The sequence below is a fragment of the Nycticebus coucang genome, chromosome 14, assembly GCF_027406575.1.
Source record: "Nycticebus coucang isolate mNycCou1 chromosome 14, mNycCou1.pri, whole genome shotgun sequence".
NCBI classification, from domain to species: domain Eukaryota; kingdom Metazoa; phylum Chordata; class Mammalia; order Primates; family Lorisidae; genus Nycticebus; species Nycticebus coucang.
In genome coordinates this window covers 94,468,927-94,492,270 of record NC_069793.1, presented here as the reverse complement: position 1 = coordinate 94,492,270, position 23,344 = coordinate 94,468,927, and the positions used below count along the sequence as shown (strand labels likewise).

At 50.0% G+C, this 23,344-nt stretch overlaps 1 protein-coding gene across 2 annotated transcripts in view; it reads left to right on the top strand.

The window, feature by feature from the left end:
- Nucleotides 1–23,344, top strand: part of AMOTL1 (angiomotin like 1) — a 177,665-nt gene that overhangs the window by 116,316 nt on the left and 38,005 nt on the right. For both annotated transcript variants that reach the window (XM_053562830.1, XM_053562831.1), the window contains 2 exons: nucleotides 5,702–5,846; nucleotides 6,701–6,790. In XM_053562830.1, the coding sequence (XP_053418805.1) occupies nucleotides 5,702–5,846; nucleotides 6,701–6,790 (235 nt within the window). The remainder of the gene's footprint in view (nucleotides 1–5,701; nucleotides 5,847–6,700; nucleotides 6,791–23,344) is intronic.

The window sequence follows — 23,344 nt, the reverse complement described above, 5'->3', positions numbered from 1 at the left end:
CAGACATGTCCCAGGGCTGTGCAGATCCACCTGAGGACAGAGCGTGGTGCCAGGTGTTTTTCCGTGGGCACTGGTGGAGAGTTACATGGACAGTGCAGAAATCGGGAGGTCTTCTTGTTACTCTTCATTGATTTCTTTATTTATATATATTTTTATTGGCCTATGATATACATTTTCTTTCTTGATTTGATGCAAATTTTCATTTTGAAAAGCCAAATGACTTACTCTCCCAGTGACTTGATCTCCCTGTACAGAAGTTGATTCTTAAAATTTGTGGCCAAAAAGATTGTCATGGTTTCTGGAAAAGGAAACAAATCAAAAGCTGTTTTCCTACTGGAATCCAGAACTTTTTCACTCCCTTGAATCTCAAAATTGGTTCTGCAAATACAGTAGATCCTTACTTAACGTCATCAGCAGGTTCTTGGAAACCTATTGTTATTCTTGTAACAAAACCAATTTTTTAAATCAATGTTATGACAAAATGACATTGGAAGAAGACCAGTTGTATGTTGTTTCACTTGAAGTTTCAAAGACTATCCACGATATTACATGAGGACTTGCTGTATTACGTTTCCCTGATCTGTGATATATGTCAAACTAGATTTGTCGATTTAAAATCTCAACCTTTGATGGATACTTGCCATAATCACCAACAACTAGGACCAAGAGACAGAAGAATTGCATGGACTTTGTGGTGTGATATTTTCTGCCTGGCATTCCCAGGATCTTCCTGGTTCCAGATCTTCCCTAACCACTGACCTGTCTGCTCGGTGTTCTCAGCAGCTATTGGACTTTAGATCTGGGCAGAGGGTGGTTAGACGAGGTGACAACCTTGCTTCTCAGAGACAGTGGTTGCCAGTTCCCTGGCATGGGTTCGATCCTTGCTTTGGGTGGGCCTACCATGCTACAGTGTCGGGTGTGACCACACTGTGCCCACAGTATCGTCCCATCCGGCGTCCTCAGAACACCGAGAGCACTTTGGCCTTGCAGAGATTCACTGTAAGGGCAGAACCAAAAATAGATGAATTTTTAATTGCAGAGCTTAGCCTACACATACTGTGCCAGGAACACAGCAGAAAAGAACAATTAAATTCAGAGACTGCCAAGTCCCAGCCTAGATGGGAATTACAGTCTAGTGATTATCACTGTTAACGTTGGAATGATGGTCCAGGACCCCCAGAAAGAGCTGTTGTTTTTCAGTCTTTCCTTTTGGTTACTCATTTTGCTTCTTTTTCCTCCCAGTTTCCCTGACACTTAATTAGTGGATGGAACTTCCACCAGGACCAGACAGTGGGCTGTTGAGTGGGTTGGCCTCAGAAGCCATCATGGAATAGAGGGACATTTTGAGGGAAAAGGCCAAGCCTGGTGGTTACCCCAGGCTTTGCTTTAGTGAAGACCCTCTTTGCGAGTAAAACAACAGTGGCTTTCACTGGGCAGTCTGTGGCTTAGACAGCAGGCCTTTTTTGGTCCTGAGCTGTGCATTTGAAGGTGTTCAAGAAAAAAAAGCCGTATCTGTTGTTTGGAAAGGCTGAGATTCCTCAGGGCCTTCTCTGCTCCACGGCTGTCTGTCAACATTGCCAATGGAAGCAGCAGGGGCTGTTTTGCTCTGCTGGCGTAGTTCTGTTTCCAGGTGCTGAGTGCACCTCTGTGATCACAGGGAGAGATGCAGGGAAAGCTTCCTGACCCTGGGCTGGAAGGGAGAACGGGAGTTGTGAACCAAACCCGGTATTCCCTTTCTGCACCACACTCACAGTCTGAACTGGCGCCGAAGATATTCCTATCAAAGCCAGCCTAGCCAGCCTTCTCTTCATCTCTAACACATGTCAGAGAGTATGTACAGTGTGCTGCGCGTAGAGGCTATGAAGAAGGTGTAGTTCTCATTCTGAAGGTGTGTGCAGTCAGAGATGAAAGAGCTTTAAACTTAAAAATTTTAAATAAGCCGAATCCAACTTTCCATCCCTTAGGAATCCTTGCTTTATGTCTCTGAAAGGAGGTTGTTTCTTTTTTACTTGAATGCTTCCAGAGAAGAGAAGCTCACTATAGGATGTGCTATACTCCTGGAAAATGTACTTAGGAGATTTTTTTCTTATGTTGAATCAAAATCTGCTTCTCTTTCACTCCCTACATTTAGTCCTGGCTTTGACCTGCCTAACACTGTCCACTTTGTGTTGCTGTAACAAAACGTCTGAGACCCAGTGATTTGTATGGACAGGGTGTCCATACAGCTCATGTTTCTTCAGGCTGGGAGGCCCCAGAGCGTGAGGCCAGCAAGTGCCCGTCTTTGTTCCATGTCTCAACATGGCAGGGAGTTGAGGGGGAAGTGGACGCCTGTGAGGAAGGAAGCCCAGGGGCTGTGTCCTGCTTTACAGTACCCCACTCAGGGCAGTTGATCCATTCCTTCTGAACCAACCTGTTACACTCTCCAGAGAGCTAGAACTCCCTTGGGCTATTCAGGAAGGGGTTGCCCCTCTGGCCTCCCCCCTGAGTATCAAATTTCAGCGTGAGATTTGGACAACCCACATCCCAGCCACATTTACCTTTCTTTACCATTACAGCTGTCAGTCTCACAGGAAATACCTTGTTCTAAACAAAAACCCTGGCCTACCTTCTGGGCACATAGCCATGGGCCAATTCTAGATTGTTCTACCTTTGAGAAAGTGAACTAGGCTGTGACAGGGATCCTAAAGTTGCCTTTTACAGTGTGCAGAGTGTAAGGATCAGGTGGAGTTTGTCAGTGTCCACATCTGCTTAAGAGTTACACATTTAAAGATTAATTAATTAGGGCACAGTTGTAGGGTGTTAAGAGCTATTTTTGCCCTTAAGGAATTAACAGTCAAATCAAATGCGGAAGGAATGTGCATATCATAATTCCAGTGAGGTAAATAAAACAGATAAGAATAGTATAAAATCAGGGGGCGGCGCCTGTGGCTCAGTGAGTAGGGTGCCGGCCCCATATACTGAGGGTACCACGTTTGAACCCAGCCCTGGCCAAACTGCAACAAAATAATAGCTGGACGTTGTGGCAGGCGCCTGTAGTCCCACCTACTCGGAGGCTGAGGCAAGAGAATCACCTAAGCCTAAGAGCTGGAGGTTGCCGTGAGCTGTGACGCCACGCCACTCTACCGAGGGTGATAAAGTGAGACTCTTGTCTCTAAAAAAAAAAGAAGAAAAGAAAGAAAGAATAGCATAAAATCAGATCTAGGGAAGGTTCCTGTGGGCGGTGTAGTTAAGGAAGGATCCCTAGTGGTCCTGGGCTTACGGACGGGCACCACTGTCATGGTGGACACCTCCAGGGTCTGTGGTAATTCAGCTTCCGTATTGACTAGATGATGCCCTGGGATCTTGAAGGGGACTGTGGCATGCCTACCTGTCTGGGAACAAAAGCTACCTTTTGTAGATAAAATTACCACAGAAGTGGTGGTGGGTTTTGGAGATGTCTCCTTTGAAAATAAAATTAAAACAAAGGAACATAATTTGTGGGGTTCTTGGCGTGGCCTGGGTGGCTGCCGCTAAGCAGAAAACCCAACATTCTCCAGCCCCACCTCCCACCGCCTCCTCCAGCCTAACCCTAACCCCTGGCAGCAGTATCACCTCTGGGCTGCTGCCCACAGTGTGTCTCTCTTCCATAGGAGCTCCGCGGCCCCCGTGGCTCCACTGGGTTCAGTTTCCTCCTTGGTTCTTGTGCCCCACCACCCCTTGGTATGAGTGAATGCCTCCGTCCCCGGCTCTCCTGTCCTCTGCTGACGTCCCCAGGTGGACTTGTTTTCTGTGTGCTGATGACGCTGTGGCTTCTTTCCTGACTCTCAGACCTGCGTCTCCCCTGCTAAGTAGAAGTCTTTACCAGTACGTGTTGCAGGCTCCTGAAACTTGGTATCTCCAAAGTCAGACTTGGCCAAACCTGTTTCTCTTACAATCATTTATCTTGGTTAAGTCTCATCACCCGTCTGCAAGCTGTTGAGTGTCAGTGTTGCTGTGGCTTCTCGGTCCCTCTTCAGTGTCTGTGGGATTTGTCCTTTCGGTTGCAGTTCATATCCTTGTCATCTGTTGCTGAGCTGTTCACATCAGCTTCTAGGCTGGATTCTCAGCCTGCCGCCTTCTCTCCACATCCCTACCTCCCAACCTCCTCCTTTAGTTTTATCTCTAAAACCTCTGATAAGATCATGCTGCCCTTCTGCTTATGAGTGTCCCCTGCCCAGAACTGTCCACCCCGCATAAGCCTGCCCGTGGAGTCAAGTCCTTGACTCTGGATCCTGCCACTTCCGCCTTGCCCTGGTGCCCGGACCCCCGTCCCGTCAAAGGCACACACTCACCTTCACGGCCTCGCGTCTTGGCTCATGCTCTGCCTTCCGCCTAGAATTGCAAAGCGTTGACCTTTTCTGCCTGGCATATATCTGTTCATCCTTCAAGAGTCTTTTAAAATGGTATTTTCTCTATACTCCTTTTTAAAGAAACTCTTCTCACGCCTGCAAAATTAATTACTTTACCTCTAGGCTGTCATTGCATTTCACCATGATATCCCTTACCACATTATGGTGTGTAAGTGTCTGGGTGCGAGCCAGCCTTAGACCCTCAGCTCCTGAAGGCCAGGAATTGCCACCCCTCTTTCTGTTTCCTTGGCACCCAGAAGAGCACCTGACACATAAGTAAACAATGAATATCTTTTAGGATGTTCTTTTATAGGAATCTTGTCAAGGATTTTCTGACTGGGCAATTGGGATTCACAAAGGAGGGTGCCTGGCACCTAGTGACATCACTCTCCTGTGGAGAATGTTGGAAATGTTCTGGTCCCTTGGTTCCTAGTGAGGTGCTGGTGCTCTGAACCCCTCAACTCTGCTTCTGATTCTGACTTCCAGGAGCAGCTCATCAAGTGTCCATTTTTGTAGGCACTCTGGCCCAGTCTTACTCTCTCTCCTGATTTGTGTTCCATGACAGTACAGTGGGATCTGTGACATCTGCTTCAAAGGCGCGCTGCAATGTTAGACTCCTGTTACAGCAGCTAGAGTGTGCTGTAGATTAAAGGCTCTCCCACTTACAGTTTTTGATTCAATGAAATAAAAAAATAATCGTTTTAATTCCATAAATATCAATTCCTGCAGATAAGGACATTTTCTGTGATACATTTGTTTATAATTAGGTACACATTTATTAATGCTTTATATAGATAACTTAAAGACAGAAGGGTAAAAACACTGAATAATGAAGCTTTTCCTTGAGTGGATTGTACGTTCCTCTGGGGATAGAGCGGGTCTCTAGAGAGAGCACTGGACTTGCTGTCTGGAAATTACGTTAGCTTCTGGAGATTTGGGTTCCAGTTGTAGTCCTTTAGTTTTTTTGTACTTTCAGATTTTTCTTATGTTAACCAAGAATAATCATAATAGCTATAAATGGCATATAAGAGAATTAAGTTACATTTAGATTCGCTCCTTTCTAATATATTGGTACAGAAGGACTTTTGCAAGGTGATGTCCGATGGTCTGGCGGACTCATGAGCCTATCATTTTCTGGATCCTAATGCATCCATGGAGGGCAGATGAGGAAGTGAAATTGGTTGATTATGTGACTTGGTAGACATGAAACTTGAGATGCAGAAAGGTTGCATTGAAGATACAGCTTGCGGACTTGAAACATCTGTGAATCAGTCTTACTAAGACACCTGTATGCATGTCAAAAGTTCCACTTTAATGCCAGTTCTTCCTTTTAGTTTGAAAAAGAACTTCAGAGAATTTCAGAAGCCTATGAGAGTCTGGTCAAGTCCACCACCAAGCGCGAGTCGCTGGACAAAGCAATGAGAAACAAACTGGAAGGCGAGATTCGGAGACTTCACGATTTCAACAGAGACCTCCGAGGCATGTCAAGTTCTATTCATGTTTCCTCTGCTCCAAATTTCCTTGTAGCTAACAGCATGACTTCAGGGCCAGGTTGCTTTGCTGAGGATGCTATTCTACCTGTGTTATCTAATCTTGGGAATTCCAACCATCTGGGGAAGGGGAGAGGCTCTCAAAGAGCAGAATTGCTCTTTTATGTCCTGTAGGTCACAGGTTGCGGCTTTGTAAGTGACAGCGTGTATACAGGAGTCTGTGAAGGGAGTTCATGTGCTCATTCTTGCTTTAAAAGTATTCAACAGCAACTCCTGACTGTTGGGAAAGACCAATGTTGGATGCACAACCCTTTCTACGTCAGGCTGAACATAACACTCTTTGAAAGGCAGCACTTGCTGGGTGTAACCTAGAGGACAGAGCTAGACATAATGTTCCTCTTGGGGGTAAAAACACAGTTGTGAAGAGAGTAGGCATAAATTCTTGCTGGAAGATAGGAGCCAGCTGCTACTCTGCGGAGTATGTAGCTTGGCAACCTCTAGTGTGTGTGATTATTGAGCCTGTAACATTTTACTTCACTTTTAGCCTGGCCATTTTTCAGTTTCATCATATGTCAAAACACTCAATGTACTGGCAGTCCCAGTAGCTAGATCTCCTTTTTCCTGTTACCACAAACCTTTTCGTGCTGGGTGTCAGATCTGGCGAATCAATATTGGTTTAGCTGGGTTATTTAACTGTGTAGAACGGTGCCCGAGCTGCTCGGTTCTGGGCTTCTGCCTCAGCATCTCTTCATCCCGACCCCTGGGTGCTGAATCCATTTTTTGTTGGATAGCGACTTAAATCCTTATACGTTTTTTTCCTAATCTCTTCCTCTTTGTTCGTAGATCGACTGGAGACTGCCAACAGGCAGCTGTCCAGCAGGGCCTATGATGGGCATGAAGACAAAGCTGTCGAGGGGCATCATTCTCCCCAGAGTGAGTCTGCACACTTATTTATCCCAGAGTGGGTATGTCTGAAAACCCGGGCCTGGGGCAAGAATCGGATTAGTTTTAAATAGGTGCTGTGCCGTTTGCTTTTTATTTGTTAATTTAGCTTCAGTGGTTCTCAACCTGAGGGTCGTGGCCCACAGGAACTGTATGAAAGGGCCATGGTATTAGGAAGGTTGAGAACCACTGGCTTACAGCCTATTGGCCTCCGAGGAGGCTCTCCTGGTCTGCCAGAGACAACCTGCAGTTGATATATATTGTTTAAATAATATTGACTCTGTTCTTCTGACCTACAGTTTCTCCCTGTTTCTCTCTATAACATCTTCCAAGGAGTTGCAGCATTACACCATTTCCTGCCGCTCACTCCTTCAAACAGTCACCACCTTTTTAATCAAACCAAACCAAACAGCCATACAAAATCATACACTGGGGAAAAGAATCCCTATTCAACAAATGGTGCTGGGAGAACTGGATAACCACATGTAAAAGACTAAAACTGGACCCACACCTCTCACCACTTAACAAAAATTGACACTGTGGATAAAAGATTTAAATTTAAGACATGAAATTATAAAAATCCTGGAAAAACTGTTGAGCATGTCAGCCTGGGGAAAGATTTTATGAACATTCCCTCGGCAATTGCAACAACAAAAATAAACAAATGGGCTAAAAGCTTCTGCACAGCTAAAGCAGACAACCTTCCTTGTTTCTCCAGGAAAGGAAGGGGGGCCTCAAGGTAGGATTTGGTTCTCTCTGGGCAGGTTTTGTGCTGTACAGGTTGTGGAATTCTAGACTGGCTGCCTCTTGGCAGTGTGTAAGCCATCTAAACGGTTGCATGCTGTATCTCCCTGGGTGATGCTCATTTCCAGAAACCACCAAGTCCATTTCAGCCAGCAATAATAACAGTGGCTTTGGAAGCCTTAACTTACTAGAGGATGTTTTATTCCTTTGTACTGGAGGCAAATGATAGAGTCGTTTGTGGTTTTTTTTTTTTTTTTTTTTTTTGACTTTTTATTTTTTTTATTTTTTTTTTTTTTTTAATTTTTTTATTAAATCATAAGTGTATACAATGATATGATTATGGGGCATCATACACTCACTTCATAAACCATTTGACACATTTTTATCCCAGTGGTTAACATAGCCTTTCCGGCGTTATCTCAGTTACTGTGCCAAAACATTTATATTCTACATTTACCAAGTTTCGCAAATACCCCTGTAATATGCACCACAGGTGTGATCCCACCGATTCCCCTCCCTCCACCCACCCCCCCCTTTCCCACTTCCCCCTATTGTTAAGTTGTAGTTGGGTTATAGCTTTCATGTGAGAGTCCCAAATTAGTTTCATAGTAGGGCTGTGTACATTGGATATCGTTTGTGGTTTTGAGAGACCACTGGTGAAGACTTGAATTTCTACTACAAATTCATTCCACAAAATAGAAATTTGAAAACCCAATCCCCCCCAAAAAAATCTTTTTATAAGCAGTCTAGAAAATTGAATTCATGTCTGTAGCATAAACTCTCAAAAACATTATGAATAGTGCTCACAAAGTAGAGACAGGTCAAAATAACAAAAAGTAATGAAATGCACTAGCCGTCTGTCCTAGGATGGTGGTGCGTAGCATGTGGGTCTCTGCACAGCCCTGCGTCTCAGGGACTGGCACAGGACTGGTTAATATTCTAGTTTCCAGTGCTGTTTGGTTAGGTTTAGTTCCCCTGCATTTCTTTTCAAGGCACTCATAATTGCATTGTGGTTTCGCGCCAGCTTCAATTTTTAAATTCTCCTTTTGGCAAACAGACGTTAATACTATCTATAACGTTTTTGTCTCAGATGCCTTTATAGTCTTATGATTGGCATTTGTTGAGATTCACATAAAAAGCTGTATCAGGACTTTGAGTTACTTGCTTTTCTAACAAAATAGATCTCTTCTTATGGGCACAGTAGACTTGCCATCTCCTCTGAGCTTTCATCTGACAGAGGAGTCATTCAGACTCTTTGCATATAGAGTCATGACACATTCCTTCGGATGACCACATGCCCAGGTGGAGTGAGTGTCCTCAGCAGCTGTGTCAGCAAGGCCAGTGTGTACACTGCGCTGATACTCGGCCTTCTTGTCAGGGGATGTAATTTGATCATTTAGTTCAGGGTAAAATGGAAAGGCCAGTCAGTTTCACCTGAAGCGCATTAATTCCGGCCTCCCAGCTGAGGCTGGTGCTGATGGAATGAGAGGGTTTAGTGTTGTGTGAGCTCAGAAATGTTCCTGAAGACTTTAACCTTCTGGCCCAAAGCTGAAACATCAATAATCAGGCAAAAGGCCCTCCTAGCTTTACAGGGAATGATTTGTTCTTTGCAAACATGCTCCACTGTGTTCCAAAGGCATAAACAAGACAGGCCAGAGGCTTTTTTCAGCTGCTTAACGGTATCTCAGTATCGTTGTGTTAATGTCATTGAAGCTAGGCAGGGCATTTGGAGAAGGTTTGGTAATAGTGATATCTAATCAGTTTTCCCACACCTAATCTTTACAGGACACCTTGCACCTTCCTCACAGCTTTATATTAGTAATTATTTTCATTAATTTTTTCTCTCCTGCTGCAGCCAAGGGACGGAATCAAGATGTTATTTCAGATTTATAGATTGACATTTTTCTTAGTGATTTGTAAGAATTCTTTGAATATTGAGTAAATTTCTATGCCCCACACCGTATGTGTTGCTGATATTTCTCCAGTTTTTAGTCTTTGATTATGTGTCTTTTATCTTACAGAAGATTTTTTTTTAAGTAATCGTATTTATGCCTTCTAGGTTTTATGTCTTGCTTAGAAACCCTTTTTGTTCTCAAGATTAATGCTAGTCACCAATATTTTATGAGAATGATTTCATTGTTTACAAGGCTTATATTTTAGAAGTTAGCTTAGGAGGCAGAGTGAAGAGAAATTCACAAGACACTAACCTGGAGGTGAGGAGACTAGTTAGCAGGTATTTTACTACAGTATCTGGGCAGGAGGTGTAGACGTCCTGCCCTAAGACGGTAGCGAGGATGAATTATTAGGACTTGGTGACCAGTTGAATAATGGCAGTGAGAGAAAGTGATGTGGTTACAGCTGCTAGATGGATGGTCACCCTTTGCTGGTAAAATGCAGGAGGAGCAGGTCGGGACTGTGCAAGTTTCAGTTTGAGCGTGCTGTGTCGTCTCACGTTGGGGGCCATAGCTCAGGGAGCAGGTGCAGCACCAGCACAGAGATTCCCACAGAACAGACAGGTGTCTCTCTCTGTCAGGCTTTCGCTTCAGCACGTGCATCCAGATGACAGGCAGGAATTACTGCCTCTCTTCATAGTTATTAATGCATTCCATTATCACATATTCATTCAGAAACCCTATTATTAGAATAAATTTCAACTGCTAGTGATCATAATTATGAATTACTCATCCAAAAGGAGCCATCCTTTTCAAAGGAGTCTATGGGGATTCTAACACTTGGTTAAGAGAAAGGCAAGACAGCACAGCAAATAGTAGCGCCTTCTCTGGATGGTACATACCAGTGAGCTAAGGGAGGCTGTGAGGCTCCTGCCAGCCACCTTGGCAAAGTGAAGGTCGGGGAAGGAGAAGGTAGAGAATAGCATTCACCATGGTCAGGGGAAGGGGAAGGTGGAGAACAGCACTCACCATGGTCAGGGGAAGGGGAAGGTGGAGAACAGCACTCACCATGGTCAGGAGAAGGGGAAGGTGGAGAACAGCACTCACCATGGTCAGGGGAAGGGGAAGGTGGACAACAGCACTCACCATGGTCAGGGGAAGGGGAAGGTGGACAACAGCACTCACCATGGTCAGGGGAAGGGGAAGGTGGGGAACAGCACTCACCATGGTCAGGGGAAGGGGAAGGTGGAGAACAGCACTCACCATGGTCTGGGGAAGGTGGAAGGTGGAGAACAGCACTCACCATGGTCAGGGGAAGGGGAAGGTGGACAACAGCACTCACCATGGTCAGGGGAAGGGGAAGGTGGACAACAGCACTCACCATGGTCAGGGGAAGGGGAAGGTGGACAACAGCACTCACCATGGTCAGGGGAAGGGGAAGGTGGGGAACAGCACTCACCATGGTCAGGGGAAGGGGAAGGTGGAGAACAGCACTCACCATGGTCTGGGGAAGGTGGAAGGTGGAGAACAGCACTCACCATGGTCAGGGGAAGGGGAAGGTGGACAACAGCACTCACCATGGTCAGGGGAAGGGGAAGGTGGGGAACAGCACTCACCATGGTCAGGGGAAGGGGAAGGTGGAGAACAGCACTCACCATGGTCAGGGGAAGGGGAAGGTGGAGAACAGCACTCACCATGGTCAGGGGAAGGGGAAGGTGGAGAACAGCACTCAGCATGGTCAGGGGAAGGGGAAGGTGGAGAACAGCACTCACCATGGTCAGGGGAAGGGGAAGGTGGAGAACAGCACTCACCATGGTCAGGGGAAGGGGAAGGTGGACAACAGCACTCACCATGGTCAGGGGAAGGGGAAGGTGGGGAACAGCACTCACCATGGTCAGGGGAAGGGGAAGGTGGAGAACAGCACTCACCATGGTCAGGGGAAGGGGAAGGTGGAGAACAGCACTCACCATGGTCAGGGGAAGGGGAAGGTGGGGAACAGCACTCACCATGGTCAGGGGAAGGGGAAGGTGGGGAACAGCACTCACCATGGTCAGGGGAAGGGGAAGGTGGAGAACAGCACTCACCATGGTCAGGAGAAGGGGAAGGTGGGGAACAGCACTCACCATGGTCAGGGGAAGGGGAAGGTGGAGAACAGCACTCACCATGGTCAGGGGAAGGGGAAGGTGGGGAACAGCACTCACCATGGTCAGGGGAAGGGGAAGGGGAAGGTGGAGAACAGCACTCACCATGGTCAGGGGAAGGGGAAGGTGGAGAACAGCACTGACCATGGTCAGGGGACGGTGGGGAACAGCACTCACCATGGTCAGGGGAAGGTGGGGAACAGCACTCACCATGGTCAGGGGAAGGTGGGGAACAGCACTCACCATGGTCAGGGGAAGGGGAAGGTGGAGAACAGCACTCACCATGGTCAGGGGAAGGGGAAGGGGAAGGTGGAGAACAGCACTCACCATGGTCAGGGGAAGGGGAAGGTGGGGAACAGCACTCACCATGGTCAGGGGAAGGGGAAGGTGGAGAACAGCACTCACCATGGTCAGGGGAAGGGGAAGGTGGAGAACAGCACTCACCATGGTCAGGGGAAGGGGAAGGTGGGGAACAGCACTCACCATGGTCAGGGGACGGTGGGGAACAGCACTCACCATGGTCAGGGGAAGGTGGAGAACAGCACTCACCATGGTCAGGGGAAGGGGAAGGTGGAGAACAGCACTCACCATGGTCAGGGGAAGGGGAAGGTGGGGAACAGCACTCACCATGGTCAGGGGAAGGGGAAGGTGGAGAACAGCACTCACCATGGTCAGGGGAAGGTGGGGAACAGCACTCACCATGGTCAGGGGAAGGGGAAGGTGGAGAACAGCACTCACCATGGTCAGGGGAAGGGGAAGGGGAAGGTGGAGAACAGCACTCACCATGGTCAGGGGAAGGGGAAGGTGGGGAACAGCACTCACCATGGTCAGGGGAAGGTGGGGAACAGCACTCACCATGGTCAGGGGAAGGTGGAGAACAGCACTCACCATGGTCAGGGGAAGGGGAAGGTGGAGAACAGCACTCACCATGGTCAGGGGAAGGGGAAGGTGGAGAACAGCACTCACCATGGTCAGGGGAAGGTGGGGAACAGCACTCACCATGGTCAGGGGAAGGGGAAGGTGGAGAACAGCACTCACCATGGTCAGGGGAAGGTGGGGAACAGCACTCACCATGGTCAGGGGAAGGGGAAGGTGGAGAACAGCACTGACCATGGTCAGGGGAAGGGGAAGGTGGGGAACAGCACTCACCATGGTCAGGGGAAGGGGAAGGTGGGGAACAGCACTCACCATGGTCAGGGGACGGTGGGGAACAGCACTCACCATGGTCAGGGGAAGGTGGGGAACAGCACTCACCATGGTCAGGGGAAGGGGAAGGTGGAGAACAGCACTCACCATGGTCAGGGGAAGGGGAAGGTGGAGAACAGCACTCACCATGGTCAGGGGAAGGTGGGGAACAGCACTCACCATGGTCAGGGGAAGGTGGGGAACAGCACTCACCATGGTCAGGGGACGGTGGGGAACAGCACTCACCATGGTCAGGGGAAGGTGGGGAACAGCACTCACCATGGTCAGGGGAAGGTGGGGAACAGCACTCACCATGGTCAGGGGAAGGGGAAGGTGGAGAACAGCACTCACCATGGTCAGGGGAAGGGGAAGGTGGAGAACAGCACTCACCATGGTCAGGGGAAGGTGGGGAACAGCACTCACCATGGTCAGGGGACGGTGGGGAACAGCACTCACCATGGTCAGGGGAAGGTGGGGAACAGCACTCACCATGGTCAGGGGACGGTGGGGAACAGCACTCACCATGGTCAGGGGAAGGTGGGGAACAGCACTCACCATGGTCAGGGGACGGTGGGGAACAGCACTCACCATGGTCAGGGGAAGGGGAAGGTGGGGAACAGCACTCACCATGGTCAGGGGAAGGTGGGGAACAGCACTCACCATGGTCAGGGGAAGGTGGGGAACAGCACTCACCATGGTCAGGGGAAGGGGAAGGTGGGGAACAGCACTCACCATGGTCAGGGGAAGGGGAAGGTGGGGAACAGCACTCACCATGGTCAGGGGAAGGGGAAGGTGGGGAACAGCACTCACCATGGTCAGGGGAAGGGGAAGGTGGGGAACAGCACTCACCATGGTCAGGGGAAGGGGAAGGTGGGGAACAGCACTCACCATGGTCAGGGGAAGGGGAAGGTGGGGAACAGCACTCACCATGGTCAGGGGAAGGGGAAGGTGGGGAACAGCACTCACCATGGTCAGGGGAAGGGGAAGGTGGGGAACAGCACTCACCATGGTCAGGGGAAGGTGGGGAACAGCACTCACCATGGTCAGGGGAAGGGGAAGGTGGAGAACAGCCCTCACCATGGTCAGGGGAAGGTGGGGAACAGCACTCACCATGGTCAGGGGAAGGGGAAGGGGAAGGTGGAGAACAGCACTCACCATGGTCAGGGGAAGGTGGGGAACAGCACTCACCATGGTCAGGGGAAGGTGGGGAACAGCACTCACCATGGTCAGGGGAAGGGGAAGGTGGAGAACAGCCCTCACCATGGTCAGGGGAAGGTGGGGAACAGCACTCACCATGGTCAGGGGAAGGGGAAGGGGAAGGTGGAGAACAGCACTCACCATGGTCAGGGGAAGGTGGGGAACAGCACTCACCATGGTCAGGGGAAGGGGAAGGTGGAGAACAGCCCTCACCATGGTCAGGGGAAGGTGGGGAACAGCACTCACCATGGTCAGGGGAAGGGGAAGGGGAAGGTGGAGAACAGCACTCACCATGGTCAGGGGAAGGTGGGGAACAGCACTCACCATGGTCAGGGGAAGGGGAAGGTGGGGAACAGCCCTCACCATGGTCAGGGGAAGGGGAAGGTGGGGAACAGCACTCACCATGGTCAGGGGAAGGGGAAGGGGAAGGTGGGGAACAGCACTCACCATGGTCAGGGGAAGGGGAAGGGGAAGGTGGAGAACAGCACTCACCATGGTCAGGGGAAGGTGGGGAACAGCACTCACCATGGTCAGGGGAAGGTGGGGAACAGCACTCACCATGGTCAGGGGAAGGGGAAGGTGGGGAACAGCACTCACCATGGTCAGGGGAAGGGGAAGGTGGGGAACAGCACTCACCATGGTCAGGGGAAGGGGAAGGGGAAGGTGGAGAACAGCACTCACCATGGTCAGGGGAAGGTGGGGAACAGCACTCACCATGGTCAGGGGAAGGGGAAGGTGGGGAACAGCCCTCACCATGGTCAGGGGAAGGTGGGGAACAGCACTCACCATGGTCAGGGGAAGGGGAAGGGGAAGGTGGAGAACAGCACTCACCATGGTCAGGGGAAGGTGGGGAACAGCACTCACCATGGTCAGGGGAAGGGGAAGGTGGGGAACAGCCCTCACCATGGTCAGGGGAAGGTGGGGAACAGCACTCACCATGGTCAGGGGAAGGGGAAGGGGAAGGTGGAGAACAGCACTCACCATGGTCAGGGGAAGGTGGGGAACAGCACTCACCATGGTCAGGGGAAGGGGAAGGTGGGGAACAGCACTCACCATGGTCAGGGGAAGGGGAAGGTGGGGAACAGCACTCACCATGGTCAGGGGAAGGTGGGGAACAGCACTCACCATGGTCAGGGGAAGGGGAAGGTGGGGAACAGCACTCACCATGGTCAGGGGAAGGGGAAGGGGAAGGTGGAGAACAGCACTCACCATGGTCAGGGGAAGGTGGGGAACAGCACTCACCATGGTCAGGGGAAGGGGAAGGTGGGGAACAGCACTCACCATGGTCAGGGGAAGGGGAAGGTGGAGAACAGCACTCACCATGGTCAGGGGAAGGGGAAGGTGGGGAACAGCACTCACCATGGTCAGGGGAAGGGGAAGGTGGAGAACAGCACTCACCATGGTCAGGGGAAGGGGAAGGTGGGGAACAGCACTCACCATGGTCAGGGGAAGGGGAAGGTGGAGAACAGCACTCACCATGGTCAGGGGAAGGGGAAGGTGGGGAACAGCACTCACCATGGTCAGGGGAAGGTGGGGAACAGCACTCACCATGGTCAGGGGAAGGGGAAGGTGGGGAACAGCACTCACCATGGTCAGGGGAAGGGGAAGGTGGGGAACAGCACTCACCATGGTCAGGGGAAGGGGAAGGTGGAGAACAGCACTCACCATGGTCAGGGGAAGGGGAAGGTGGAGAACAGCACTCACCATGGTCAGGGGAAGGGGAAGGTGGGGAACAGCACTCACCATGGTCAGGGGAAGGGGAAGGTGGGGAACAGCACTCACCATGGTCAGGGGAAGGTGGGGAACAGCACTCACCATGGTCAGGGGAAGGTGGGGAACAGCACTCACCATGGTCAGGGGAAGGGGAAGGTGGGGAACAGCACTCACCATGGTCAGGGGAAGGGGAAGGTGGAGAACAGCACTCACCATGGTCAGGGGAAGGTGGGGAACAGCACTCACCATGGTCAGGGGAAGGGGAAGGGGAAGGTGGAGAACAGCACTCACCATGGTCAGGGGAAGGGGAAGGGGAAGGTGGGGAACAGCACTCACCATGGTCAGGGGAAGGGGAAGGGGAAGGTGGAGAACAGCACTCACCATGGTCAGGGGAAGGTGGGGAACAGCACTCACCATGGTCAGGGGAAGGTGGAGAACAGCACTCACCATGGTCAGGGGAAGGGGAAGGTGGGGAACAGCACTCACCATGGTCAGGGGAAGGTGGAGAACAGCACTCACCATGGTCAGGGGAAGGGGAAGGTGGGGAACAGCACTCACCATGGTCAGGGGAAGGGGAAGGTCGAGAACAGCACTCACCATGGTCAGGGGAAGGGGAAGGTGGGGAACAGCACTCACCATGGTCAGGGGAAGGGGAAGGTGGAGAACAGCACTCACCATGGTCTGGGGAAGGGGAAGGTGGAGAACAGCACTCACCATGGTCAGGGGAAGGGGAAGGTGGGGAACAGCACTCACCATGGTCTGGGGAAGGGGAAGGTGGGGAACAGCACTCACCATGGTCAGGGGAAGGGGAAGGTGGGGAACAGCACTCACCATGGTCAGGGGAAGGTGGAGAACAGCACTCACCATGGTCAGGGGAAGGGGAAGGTGGGGAACAGCACTCACCATGGTCTGGGGAAGGGGAAGGTGGAGAACAGCACTCACCATGGTCTGGGGAAGGGGAAGGTGGGGAACAGCACTCACCATGGTCAGGGGAAGGGGAAGGTGGGGAACAGCACTCACCATGGTCTGGGGAAGGGGAAGGTGGAGAACAGCACTCACCATGGTCAGGGGAAGGTGGGGAACAGCACTCACCATGGTCTGGGGAAGGGGAAGGTGGGGAACAGCACTCACCATGGTCAGGGGAAGGGGAAGGTGGAGAACAGCACTCACCATGGTCAGGGGAAGGTGGGGAACAGCACTCACCATGGTCAGGGGAAGGGGAAGGTGGGGAACAGCACTCACCATGGTCAGGGGAAGGTGGAGAACAGCACTCACCATGGTCAGGGGAAGGTGGGGAACAGCACTCACCATGGTCTGGGGAAGGGGAAGGTGGGGAACAGCACTCACCATGGTCTGGGGAAGGGGAAGGTGGAGAACAGCACTCACCATGGTCAGGGGAAGGTGGGGAACAGCACTCACCATGGTCTGGGGAAGGGGAAGGTGGAGAACAGCACTCACCATGGTCAGGGGAAGGTGGGGAACAGCACTCACCATGGTCAGGGGAAGGTGTGGAACAGCACTCACCATGGTCAGGGGAAGGTGGGGAACAGCACTCACCATGGTCAGGGGAAGGGGAAGGTGGAGAACAGCACTCACCATGGTCAGGGGAAGGGGAAGGTGGGGAACAGCACTCACCATGGTCAGGGGAAGGTGGAGAACAGCACTCACCATGGTCAGGGGAAGGGGAAGGTGGGGAACAGCACTCACCATGGTCAGGGGAAGGTGGAGAACAGCACTCACCATGGTCAGGGGAAGGGGAAGGTGGGGAACAGCACTCACCATGGTCAGGGGAAGGGGAAGGTGGGGAACAGCACTCACCATGGTCAGGGGAAGGTGGGGAACAGCACTCACCATGGTCAGGGGAAGGGGAAGGTGGGGAACAGCACTCACCATGGTCAGGGGAAGGGGAAGGTGGAGAACAGCACTCACCATGGTCAGGGGAAGGTGGGGAACAGCACTCACCATGGTCAGGGGAAGGGGAAGGTGGAGAACAGCACTCACCATGGTCAGGGGAAGGGGAAGGTGGGGAACAGCACTCACCATGGTCAGGGGAAGGGGAAGGGGAAGGTGGGGAACAGCACTCACCATGGTCAGGGGAAGGTGGGGAACAGCACTCACCATGGTCAGGGGAAGGGGAAGGTGGAGAACAGCACTCAGCATGGTGAGGGGAAGGGGAAGGTGGAGAACAGCACTCACCATGGTCAGGGGAAGGGGAAGGTGGAGAACAGCCCTCACCATGGTCAGGGGAAGGGGAAGGTGGAGAACAGCACTCAGCATGGTCAGGGGAAGGGGAAGGTGGGGAACAGCACTCACCATGGTCAGGGGAAGGGGAAGGTGGGGAACAGCACTCACCATGGTCAGGGGAAGGGGAAGGTGGAGAACAGCACTCACCATGGTCAGGGGAAGGGGAAGGTGGAGAACAGCACTCACCATGGTCAGGGGAAGGGGAAGGTGGAGAACAGCACTCACCATGGTCAGGGGAAGGGGAAGGTGGAGAACAGCACTCACCATGGTCAGGGGAAGGGGAAGGTGGAGAACAGCACTCACCATGGTCAGGGGAAGGGGAAGGTGGAGAACAGCACTCACCATGGTCAGGGGAAGGGGAAGGTGGAGAACAGCACTCACCATGGTCAGGGGAAGGGGAAGTTGGAGAACAGCACTCACCATGGTCAGGGGAAGGGGAAGGTGGAGAACAGCACTCAGCATGGTCAGGGGAAGGGGAAGGTGGAGAACAGCACTCACCATGGTCAGGGGAAGGGGAAGGTGGAGAACAGCACTCACCATGGTCAGGGGAAGGGGAAGGTGGAGAACAGCACTCACCATGGTCAGGGGAAGGGGAAGGTGGAGAACAGCACTCACCATGGTCAGGGGAAGGGGAAGGTGGAGAACAGCACTCAGCATGGTCAGGGGAAGGGGAAGGTGGGGAACAGCACTCAGCATGGTCAGGGGAAGGGGAAGGTGGGGAACAGCACTCACCATGGTCAGGGGAAGGGGAAGGTGGAGAACAGCACTCAGCATGGTCAGGGGAAGGGGAAGGTGGGGAACAGCACTCACCATGGTCAGGGGAAGGGGAAGGTGGGGAACAGCACTCAGCATGGTCAGGGGAAGGGGAAGGTGGGGAACAGCACTCACCATGGTCTGGGGAAGGGGAAGGTGGGGAACAGCACTCACCATGGTCAGGGGAAGGGGAAGGTGGAGAACAGCCCTCACCATGGTCAGGGGAAGGGGAAGGTGGAGAACAGCACTCACCATGGTCAGGGGAAGGGGACGGTGGGGAACAGCACTCACCATGGTCAGGGGAAGGGGACGGTGGAGAACAGCACTCAGCATGGTCAGGGGAAGGGGAAGGTGGAGAACAGCATTCACCATGGTCAGGGGAAGGGGAAGGTGGAGAACAGCACTCACCATGGTCAGGGGAAGGGGAAGGTGGGGAACAGCACTCACCATGGTCAGGGGAAGGGAAGGTGGAGAACAGCACTCACCATGGTCAGGGGAAGGGGAAGGTGGAGAACAGCACTCACCATGGTCAGGGGAAGGGGAAGGTGGGGAACAGCACTCACCATGGTCAGGGGAAGGGGAAGGTGGAGAACAGCACTCAGCATGGTCAGGGGAAGGGGAAGGTAGAGATTAGCACTCACCATGGTCAGGGGAAGGTGGACAACAGCACTCACCCAACACGAAGGCCAGGAGAAGAGGAAGGTAGAGAATGGCACTCACCCTTCTTGCTAGGTGGAGTGCACATCTGAGACAACTCAGCAGTGTAACAGGTAGGTGCGTCTTGAAAGATGTCCCAGTTAGGGGATGGAGGAGGTCTTTTCTGGCTACATTTTTATGTTTCCCTTCTGCTTGGGGTAGTGAACTTGTGCTCTTAAGTTGGAGTCTGATGAAGGCCTTGATGGCCTGGCTAGGCAGTTAGCATTTGGTTCTGAAAATTGAAGTGGACATTAAACAGTCATGAGTATTGTGTATGTTAAAATTCTTGGAGAATTGACTGCTTAGGGTTTTGGTGACCTTGAGGAATTTGTTTTGCCCCATCACCTGATGGTTTTATGACATTCTCTTTGGAAGAATTGTAGGATATGATGTCAAATCCAAATTACTCCTGAAAAACGGGGCCTCTAGTGGGTCTGGCTGTGAGAAAATGAGGCTTCTTTGTCCCTTAACTGAGGTTGCTGTTTTTCCCATTCATTTGTTTATCTGGCACACACACACCCAGGGTAGGTTACTGTCTGCTGAAGGCAGAGAGCGCCTTGGGGGGGGTCTCTGATCATTCTTTGCTGCGACTTCTCCATCAGTGAAACTTTTAAAAACGATTTCTTTCTAAAAATTGTTAAGTCTGCAGAATTCACATCAGCTTTAGGCCAGAAAGCCAAAAATAAAAAGTTGGATATGAGGGGACTAGAGTGGTATAGATGAAATTTCATCTCATTGGAAGTTTTCAGTAGACGTGTCAGAACCTGGCCTTGCTCCTGGCTCGAGTGGGCCCTGATTAGCTCTGGCACGTCTGCCTTAGTCCAGGATGAAACCAGGTCACGTGAAGAGGAGAGGCGAGAACTCATCCTGTGTTTGGGATTTTCTGGGCACTCCAGGCTCAGCCTACCTGGTCAGTCTCAGTTCATGTAAGTTGGATTCTGGCTGTTAGATGGTGTGCCTGTCTAAGAAAAAAAGGTTTCTGGGGTATTTAGTGATTTGTTCAAAACAACATATTGATGAGTAATGGGTATGAGTAAGAACTGTGTAGTAAGAGCTACATGGATTTGATGGTCCCTCAAAATTCTTATAGGGTTAAGAATTAACAGAAAAAAAAATGTGGGAGCACACTGTTTTAAAATAGCAATAGTTTGCCATTTTCCGTGTATCTTGTAATCATCATTTTACCCTGGAATCTTACTTTAGATACTTCAGTTTTCTGTCCCTTACAAAACATGAAGGAGACCAAAATAATTTCCTAAAAGAAAAATTCGTCCAGTTTTTGTATTTCTATAAGGTCTTGTGTGACCTACAGAGTGGAAATTATAATGACATAAACATTTATTCTGTTGACCCACTTAGAGCACAAGGAAATTATTCTGAATCATTGGGTTTCATTATATCAAATGTTGTGGGTTTCTGTCAGGCGTCATTAGGAAGGAAGGCTAGATGCTGTCACGCTGTCATCGCGGATACACTGGTTTACCCTTCCCCTGTGGCCTCGCAGCACCCGCAGCTGCTCCTGACCAGGCTCCTTCCCGCATTTACCATGCAGTTGTATATGGTCGATTGTTTGCATGACTCTCTCCCCTGGAGGTGGGAGGATCATAGGCATTCTTTCCTGGTGTTCATCCCCATCCCCCCCCACAAAAAAAGCCCTTACATCTTTATGACCTTGGCACCCGATAAATTTTTATCAAGAGAATGAATAAAAGTAGAAAATCCTAGGAACAATGAGCTTGGAATTATCCTTACTTGGCATTGGTATCAAGATGTTCTCTTTTTTCTTTGAGACAGAGTCTCACTTTCTTCCCTGGGTAGAGTGCCCTGGCGTCACAGCAACCTCAAACTCTTGAGCTCAAGTGATTCTCTTGCCTCAGCCTCCCACGTAACTGGGAGTACAGGCGCCCGCCACAATGCTTGGCTAGTTTTTCTATTTTTAGTAGAGATAAGGTCTTGCTCTTGCTCAGGCTGGTCTCAAACTCCTGAACTCAAGCAATCCACCTGCCTTGGCCTCCTAGGGTGCTAGAATTATAGGTGTGAGGCACCATACCCAACTAAAATGTTCTTGTTAATCTAGTGTCTAGTGTCTATCTCATGTTTTGAGATACCCCAAGTTATCAAGGCATTATTAGGTGAAATTATTAAATGAGCTACTATCAGAATTGAAGCAATTTAAATATAACCTGAATTTATTTTTTTGCCTTTCTTGTCCTCTTCTTCCTTTTTCTCAAGTAGAAGAATATCCAGATAAAAAGAATCTTTTGTTATTAGGAATAGTAATATTTCTCAAGAAAGTTGACATTAATTAGTTACTGTAGTTTGCTTGGCTCCTTCTTGTTGATTCTGCTGTGGTACGTTGGAGATGAGAATTGGCTGTGGTATATAAAGGTTTCTGTAGCTGCTGTCCAGATGCTCACATGGACCAGTCCACAGACCATGATGGATACCACAGATCAGGGCTAGGAGCAAAGGGGAAGACGTTACTCAAGAAGCCGGCCAGGGTGACATCATTTTGATCAAACAAATCGTCTTGCTCTCAATTGATTCTTCTTAAAGGTAACCTTCACATTTAATAGGATTTTTACACGATTCTGAAAGTCATAGTTTTAGTAGGCACAGGCTCCAGTAAACAGTCCTGGGTCAGCTGCAACATCCTCTAATTCCTGATGTCTCACTAAGATGCTCAGTGACCTGAAGTCTGATGCTTAATCTGCCCACACCTCCATATCCTTTAAAGAAATAAAGGAATAAACCTCCCGCTTGAACCAGAGCTCTGAGAGATAACTAGTGACAGGACACTTCTCCCCACCGTCTTGCCTGTATTTCAGCACTCGCCTTCTCTGGGAGGACTGACCAGCTTGGAGGGTAGGGGAATAGGCTCTGTTCCCAAAGAATGCCTGTGTGGTTTGCTGAGCCTGGCTGAATTTGGAAAGCAGAGCATGTGAGTGCTTACGCTCACTTGATCAATCTTGACAGGCAATGCTGAGAAACTCCAAACCTACATGACAACCAGAAGCACACACTGTCTGCAGGGCATCTGTTTATGTTCAATCACATCTTCTCCCCAAGTGTGAAAATTAATGTTACTCAATTTAGGCTCAAATTAGGCTCCGATTTGCCATGCATGAAGATGGAGCTGACTGAAGAACTGTCTCTTGGTCATGTGCTGATATCTGGTCTCTAACAACTGAACCTGGGTTATGATTTTCACATTGTTGCTTTTAAAATTATTTATTTGCTTGGCTTTCCTGCTATAAGGCTGAAAAATCAAGCACATTAAACTTTTTTACAGTCCATGTTCCTTGTGCTACATAGCTAGATAAATGAATGGATTAAGCAAACTAAAAATCATACTGAAATCCATTTGGATTTCATATGGCATCAGGGAACCCTCACTTCCCCCAACATTTTAGAATTATCCATGTTCAGGCCTCAACTTCAATGGTCGTTGCTCAGGGAAGCCTTCCTGAGATGGGCTTGGGGAACAGGCAGTGTGGGGCCACATGTAGCCTTCTGGATCCTTAAGTGTGTATGATCTTTTGATGGAATACAAATTATCCGAATTTTACACAAACAATCCTTTAAATAAAGCATCATGTGCTTTTTCTTTCGTAAATGCTTATCACAGTTGTAAATAATCACAGTTTGGATAATCATTTTCTATCTTCTCCCACTAAACTGTACACAGAGTAAGGGGAGAGGCTCTGTCTGTCATTGTAGTCCCAACTCAGTGTATTTCCAGAATCTGGCATAGTACCTAGCAAATAGAGGCATTTAATAAATATTTGCTGGACATCGAATGAAATAAAGATCATTATCCTTTATTCAAACAGTTACAGGCTACCTACTATGAACTAGCTATGTTCTAGGCCACAGGTCAGCAAACTCTTTTAAGGGCCAGATAGTAAATATTTCAGGCTTTGAGGACCTCCTTTACTCAATGCTGTCGCTGTAGTCCACAAGCCACCATAGATAATCCG